This window comes from Pararge aegeria, chromosome 4, assembly GCF_905163445.1.
Source record: "Pararge aegeria chromosome 4, ilParAegt1.1, whole genome shotgun sequence".
NCBI lineage: Eukaryota > Metazoa > Arthropoda > Insecta > Lepidoptera > Nymphalidae > Pararge > Pararge aegeria.
In genome coordinates this window covers 3,992,882-4,000,459 of record NC_053183.1, presented here as the reverse complement: position 1 = coordinate 4,000,459, position 7,578 = coordinate 3,992,882, and the positions used below count along the sequence as shown (strand labels likewise).

The 7,578-nt window shown below is 36.5% G+C and overlaps 2 protein-coding genes across 2 annotated transcripts in view; both read right to left on the bottom strand.

Moving 5' to 3' along the window:
• Positions 1-271: 271 nt before the first annotated feature.
• Positions 272-7,578, bottom strand: part of LOC120637609 (UPF0605 protein CG18335-like) — a 29,451-nt gene continuing 22,144 nt past the window's right edge. Inside the window, exons 7-8 of the mRNA XM_039909490.1 lie at positions 1,168-1,266; positions 272-472 (exon numbers count right to left, since the gene is read on the bottom strand). Coding sequence (XP_039765424.1) covers positions 403-472; positions 1,168-1,266 — 169 coding nt within the window. The 3' untranslated portion in view covers positions 272-402. The remainder of the gene's footprint in view (positions 473-1,167; positions 1,267-7,578) is intronic.
• On the bottom strand, positions 2,497-7,481 carry LOC120637608 (elongator complex protein 3). Its single transcript, XM_039909489.1, has 7 exons — positions 6,816-7,481; positions 6,520-6,684; positions 5,754-5,868; positions 5,184-5,434; positions 4,365-4,530; positions 3,329-3,541; positions 2,497-2,736 (listed from the first exon to the last, which is right to left on the bottom strand). The coding sequence occupies exons 1-7, from the start codon at positions 7,376-7,378 to the stop codon at positions 2,545-2,547; spliced, it is 1,665 nt and encodes a 554-aa protein (XP_039765423.1). The 5' UTR covers positions 7,379-7,481; the 3' UTR covers positions 2,497-2,544.

Here is a 7,578-nt window from a genome sequence, read left to right as displayed (position 1 = left end):
CAAATGCAATCTTTGTTAACACTTGTTTACCGACTAATGTTTTATTTATAATTACACTTATAACGATTGATACATCATATAGTTTCAATTTTAACGTAAATTTAAATGAAACGCTTAATTTTATAGTATCTTAAAATATATATAACGTATGTTTTCAATTAATCAGCAAAAAGCGTAAAGCGTAAAAATATTAATATTTTTCTAAGAGAATAATTATATCGAATTGTTATAATTTTTGTTACTATTTAAATAAATAAATGAAATGCAAACATATACATGTCTAGTGAATTTATTTCATCCAAAATCAACAACGAAAAATGTCTAAATTATACCTATTGTTATAAAATGCATTACGGTGTCAGAGAACCAGAGTAGTAAAGTATTCTCGACTTAACTTATGCTCTATGCTTTGAAATCACCTCGCAGCCATCTCTTAGCGTCTCTTGTATCGTTACCGTAAGTTTTTCCAAATCTGTAAAAAAATATAATACGAAGTTAATGGGTCTCAATTTTGCCGATGGTGCTTTCTGTATATAGAATTCTGTGAATTTAAGTAGGAGGGCCAGGAATTTATAATTCCAGAATTTTCTCTGGTCTGGTCTGGTGGAAGGCTTTGGCTATGGCTAGTTACCACCCTACTGACAAAAACGTTGTAGCGATGTAGTGTTCCGTTGCGATATCGCGCTGAAACCGAATAAGGGTATGACTACCAAACTCCCTAACAGGGTTAGCACGCTACCATTTTAAGCTGCATCATCACTTACTACCAGGTGAGAGGTAGCTTAATTTGCTATACTCCGCGAAAGGCAGGAGAATCTGTATGGTGTACTTAATTTACAATTTCTTCAATACTTATACTCCCTACCAAACAAATCTTCGGCAATGTAACCGGAGCACGAGCATCCTCCGATGTTCACTTTACAATGAATAATTGTTCACAATGCTCCGGTTTCAGAGACGAAGCGTGCGTAGACGGTGTGGAGAGAGTGAGAGTGTGGAGTATAAGGATTGAAGAAATTATAAATTACACCATACAGATTTTCCTGCTTTTCACGGAGTGTAGCAAATTAAGCTTAATTTTCATAAAATATCATGGATTTCCGTGAAGTAACGCCTGCTTCTATCCAATATCCAACTGTACATCTTTTACAGATAGAAGGTACTTACCTGAACACGCATCCAGGAACGTGACCCGCATAGTTTGGCAGCATCCCGACATGCTTGTGGTAGATCTCCGTAGGGGTTATGGACATGGGGGGGTCGGGTCTGAGGAAGGAATGGATAAGAGTTCTAGGTGATAAAAGACGGTTAAGCACAATATGTAGAAATATTTTATTTCGTAAGACACCATGTTCGTAGATTATATTATTAACAATAATAATAATAGTAATAAAGCCTTTATTTCCAACTGTAAAACATTCGTATTCGTGTTAATACATAACTATTTTCAGTCGTACATAATAATTAATAAATTAATTTCAATATTTTACACTCATTTTTTATTTTAGTTTGTCATTTATAAAATGTGTATTAGGTATTTAATGTCAATGTTAGGTTTTTGAGTTAATTGGAATGCCCATTTTTGGGCATAGGCCTCCTCCATCCTGTTCCATCTATTTCTCTTTCTCGCCAGCCTTGTCCAGCGACGCCGCGGCCGTCCTCTCGGTCGGCGCTCTTCGCGTGGATACCAGTGGAACATCTTTTCTGTCCATCGTCCGTCCGTTGCTCTCCGTGCGCCGTTATAGCGCCAGATTATATAATTAACCGCCCAAATTACTAAAAAACCTTGTACGGTGGAGACTTTGGGTGGTCATTAGATAAACAATGATTTATCTCATTCTGACATGACCTTTTAATATTAATAATTGATCTTGGTCCGTCAATACTTAAGTGGAAAATCATCCCTATAAACAGCAATACTGCAGAAGATTCAAGGAATACGCCCTAGCCTAGCCGTTAGCCTCATACGCCTGTAATAACACTGGCAACCACGCCCTTCAGACCGGAAGGAACACAAACGTTGCTTGGCAGATGAAAGCGAGTTCTGATACAAAAAGCTCTAATGTGAGCATAAATTATAAATAAATAAATAAATATACTACAATACACACATCGCCATATAGTCCCAAAGTAAGCGTAGCTTGTGGTATGGGTACTAAGATAACTGATGAATAATTTGTATGAATAATATACATAAATACTTATAATATACAGATAAACACCCAGACACTGAAAAACATTCATGTTCATCACACAAATATTGTACAGTTGTGGGAATCGAACCCACCGCCTTCGTAGGTTAGAGGTTAGGTTTCGCTATAAAACATTTATTAGTAGATAAGGGGGTAGGTGTATATTTGTTACTGCAAACATAACATTATTTACTATTTCTATGAATTAATAAAAAAGAATTGTCAAGCGAGCCACAAAACCCAGATGAAGACCACGACCAGTCTGTCAAGACTGAAACGACTAAGAAGAATAAAAAAAAACATATAGGTACTTTATATTTTTATTCTTTATTAAAACAGTTTATGTACAATTTTATAGCATTTTAACCATATATGGCCCCTCCAGGTGGTATCCAATTTTAGCGTAATAATTACGCGTACCAACTCCCGATATAACGGCCATTTTGTCGGAGCAGTGTTCGACTCTGGCGATACGCTCGGCTTCCTCCATTAGAAGCATACCGAAACCTTGGTGTTGAAACTTTGTAGGATCTCGGGCATTTACCTGAAATCCATGTGAATTATTTTATTTGGCCACCCCATCTTCTACCAATCTTCCAACCGAATTCTAATTTTTAATTTTTAATTTTTAGTATATCTAAATAAAATTAGAAAATTGTGTAGAAGAAATTGATTTTCTGAGACAGTTCCGCTTGGAAGATAGCCTAAACATTCAGCTTCTAAGATGTTTTCGCTTTTCACAAAATTTTGTTTTCTCAAAATATCATTTTGTCAAAAATTATCAACAAAAGAGTTCCTTGGGCGGTCACGAGAGTTCGCAACCTATTAACGGCTTTGGGTTTTTACATCAAAAGAACGATGAAACTACTGCTTTTTGCATTCGTTTTGAATTTTGTATTTTAATTTCAATTTTCAATTTTCAATTTGAGATATTTATTCGATATTTAGCGAGAAGAACTTGGGAATAGAACATTTTGTTAAAAGGACTTTATGAGAAAAGGATTTTACGAGAAAGGACATTCTGAGAAATTGAAACATCAAGTCAGTTATAAACTAGGGTTACTTAAAAAAAAAGTTTTTTAATTTGAATTTGAATTCTGTAAAGGGGCATTACAGATAATAGAAGTTCTACTCACCGGCACAACTGAACCATATACGTGTAATTCCCTCACAATACTGCACTGCTTGAAGTCGGAATTAGGACCTGACTTCAATTCCGGTCGGTATGTATCCTTTGCGCACTTTCTGAGCCGTAATAAGCCCACTAGGATATCTTGGTCCGGGTCTTCGTACGATAGGAACGTCTCCCATCCTCCATTGGCGACATAATCGCGTCGTATTAGCTCTACCTGAAATAAAAGTGTTATACTTTAAGTTTAAGTATTATGAAATCTTAGATATTATATTTCTGGAGTAGTAGAAGCTTTGTTTTTTTTATTTTTATTATTACAAGTTAGCCCTTGAGTGCATTCTCAACTGGTGGTTGCGATGATGCAGTCTAAAATGGTAGCGGGTTAACCTGTTAGGGAGTATAGTAGTCATACCCCTAACCTAATCGGTTTCTAGGCGACATCGCACCGGAACACTAAATCGCTTAGCGGCACGTCTTTGTCGGTAGGGTGTAACTAGCCACGGCCAATGCCTCCCACCACACAATCGGCCTCCGCGTTCGGCAGCATTCGACATCTGTCTCTCTCCTACTTGAGTGAGCGATGCGTCCGCGTGGACAGCTGCTATACAATAATACATTTACATGTTTTCGTCAAGTATTAAGTGCAGTGAAAAGTGAATATGGTGTCAATTGTTTATAGAAAAAAAAATTACATAATTGTATTTATGCGTACAAATAAATGTATCTTGATCAATTAAATTGTGATTTCCATTTACCTCCTTCTCTATATCCATACAAAATATCCATCAAACAAATAAAATTTAAATTTTCTTTTCAAAAATGCAACCATTCCATCAGTATTTTCTTATGACGTTGTCACGTTCAACTATCGTCAGTAAACAGACTTTACAGACAACCATTTTTTTTTTTTAAATGTTTGTTTTAGGGAAGTTAGAAAAAAGGATCAAAGCTCAAAATGACAGTATCCTATTCCCAGCAATGACACAAATGGATCATGAAGCATAAAAATTCATCTTAAAATAATAAATGCATAAATTTACCTCGTAGGGTCTAACTTTGTTATGTATCTCTTGTATGCCAACCTCCCTGGTCCTCACATCTCTACAGTCCGTGCCAAGGTCAGCCATGCGCGCTAGAGCGAGCTCCCTCAAATTGCCGTGCTCCACTCCCGACGATACAAGTGGCATGGGTATGTCACGTTGCACTCTGGAAAAATACTCAATTTAGAACTGCATGATATTTCATTAACTATAGTAACACTATTGATACGCCCCAAACTAAGTTACCTTGGAAGTTGACTTGCCATCATCATCATCATATCGACCTATTACTGGCCCACTACAGGTCACAGGTTTCCTCCCACAATGAGAAGGGGTTAAGACCTTAGTCCACCACGCTGGTCCAGTGGATTGGTGGTGGACATGCAGTTTTCCTAACGATGTTTTCCTTCACCGTCGAAGCAAGTGATATTTTTTAATTACTTAAAATGCACATAACTTGGAAAAGTTAGAAGTGCCTGCTGGGATTCGAACTTGGCCCCCCGAAAGTGAAGTTGAACTCCTTCCCACTACTATCCCCGCTACACGACTTATATTTCTATTCAATCTATAGTCTGATATTAAATCTGTACTAGTATTCTAAATTTAGAATAATCTCTTACGATTACATCATTTTTAATTTTGTCATTTTTGTAGTTATACTTCTTCTGGCATAAAAATTAGAGTGTCAGAGCTAGATACAATACTCGGAAAATAATATTAATCAATAAGAAAGGTGTCAAGTCTACGGTCGGTAAAATTAAATTTTAACCTTGTAAACTCATTGGAAAGTGGATATCAATTAACTTAAAGTAAACATACCTGTAAACTCGCGTCCACGGAGGTACCAAAGCCAATATCTTGGCAATCAAGTCCACAAGTGTAGAAGGTGGATAGCTTCTGTATCTCCCAGTCTTCCACAGTTCGTACAGTCCTGTACCTCTAATCACTAAGGTTGGGTAGATTTTTAATCCATCAGCTCTAAACGCTGGGTTCTCAAAAAACTCTATAAACTGTTCAACATCTCTTTCAAAATCTACATTGGGTAGATCTGGCATCATGTGGACTACAATCTAAAAGCGATAGAATAAAAACATATGTTGAAAATATGTTTCAGAAAGATTAAAATCGTGTTCTCTTAAAAATCCCCCACATAGTGTTTCAAGCATATTTGGTGTAGTTTAAAATATTTAAATGAACAAATACACTTTTATTGTACATAAACATATGGACGAATTGTAAATAAAAATTTAATGCAATGTTTACAATTTGGCAGTCTGTTCCACAAGAGATAATTAAAATAAGTAATTAATTTAAGTATCATCAAAGTTTAGGTAGAACATAATTAGGTATAAAAGAATATATTTAATATAATAATTTCACTATAATTACCTTAAACCCAGCATCTTTAGCAAGATTGAAGTTCTCACACACAGCTTTTACTGTATGCCCCCGATTTGTATCTCTAGCTATATCTTCATACACAGACTGTACTCCTATTTCTAGCCTGTATGGAAAAAAATAGTATTAACACCAAAAACAATTAAGTAATTCAATTGATATTAAGATTTAGCTGGCAATGATCAATGAATTTAATTGTTGTAATTAAGGTTAAAGTCATCCGTCATTACCTCACCCCACCTGCGATAAGTAATAAATAGCCTATGGATGTAGGGCTGCCAGGTCACCAAACCTAATAACCAGACAGACTGGCTGGCAGTTTGGATAAAAAGGCTGGACCTTACATTACTGAGGATTTTGTGTCTCAGTATCAATAGGTACGACAAAAAAATGTTCAGTGTTCGCTCTTTTGCAAAATCGCTAGACACCATTTATTTAGGCAGGAAACACAATCAAAAAGCCTAACTATATTCCGGCCTGCCTGGGCTATTATTGCCTGGCAACAATATGTGGATGGGAGCCTAAAAGCTACCCTACAAAATAATAGCTGTTTCAAACTTATTAAAAAAATAATTATATAATGGTGCCAATTTTGTTGTCCATTATCTAAACTAAATTAAATTTACATGTCTGGAGATAGTACTATCCTTTTCCAGTGCATTAGGTGTGAAAAAGCACTGCCCATAGTCCTGCCAATTTAGTTTAGTTAAAAGATTTGTATAAAACAGTATCAGCACCAATATAGTAGTAAATTCACCTTGTACACCCATAATTGAGCATATCACTCATATGCCTCTGCAAACAGTAGTCAGGTCTTGTCTCTATTGTGATACCAATACATTTGGTCTTCGCTCTCTCAGAGTACTTTACCGCCTCTGCAACACAGCTTGATGTGTGACCTGACAGTGCATCATGAAGATTTCTAGAAATAGAAAACACAATACAGAATATGATTTTTTTTTAAACTTTTTTTAGAATGTCTTAGTTACTTTGTACAGATACAATTACAGCAATGAGATATATGTGTAAGTTTAAATAAATAACTTGGCTTACCTTATAAAATAATCCCTATAGTCTTCTGGTAGGCTCATAAAGGTACCTCCCATGACAATAAACTCAACCTTATCAACACTATGACCCAACTGCTTCAACTGTTCAACACGGTGACGAGTCTGTAAATATGGATTGTACCGGGCTCTTATAGCCCTCATAGAGGTTGGCTCGTAGCCTGTGTAACTTTGTGTTGAATATTCGAAATCCGAATCTGGTCCGCCGGGGCAGTAAACGCATATATTCCCCGTGAAGTTAATATGCGGACAACGATGTGGCTTACACATAACGGCAACGACCGCGATACCTGATGCAGTACGTATCGGTTTAGCTTTCAATTTAGGCAGTAAAATGGTCTTAGCATCAGCTGGCACGGCTGCTATGATATCCACTAACCGCGGTGAAGTACCGAGCCCGTATTTCGAAGATATTCGCGTCTTCATCTTATTGAGGTTAACATCTTTGCCTTGGCGATGGGCGATTAATAACTCTTGTATTATCTCTGATATTACTATGACCATTTTCTCCTCTTTTGAGAGGTTTGGCATTATTTTCTTTTTCGTCATCTTCGTGCGTTTCTTTCAATCAATTTTAGAAAAAAATACAAAATAAATTGCGTATTTCTATTTCACAATTCGGCGACAGCTGACATAACACTGGTACGTTAACTGTCAATGTCAGTAGATAGTGTCGGCCTTATGGCCCTGAGTTCTGGCTACAGAGAACTATGGGTATGGCTTTTTGAGCCTCGCTAGACGACCGGCAT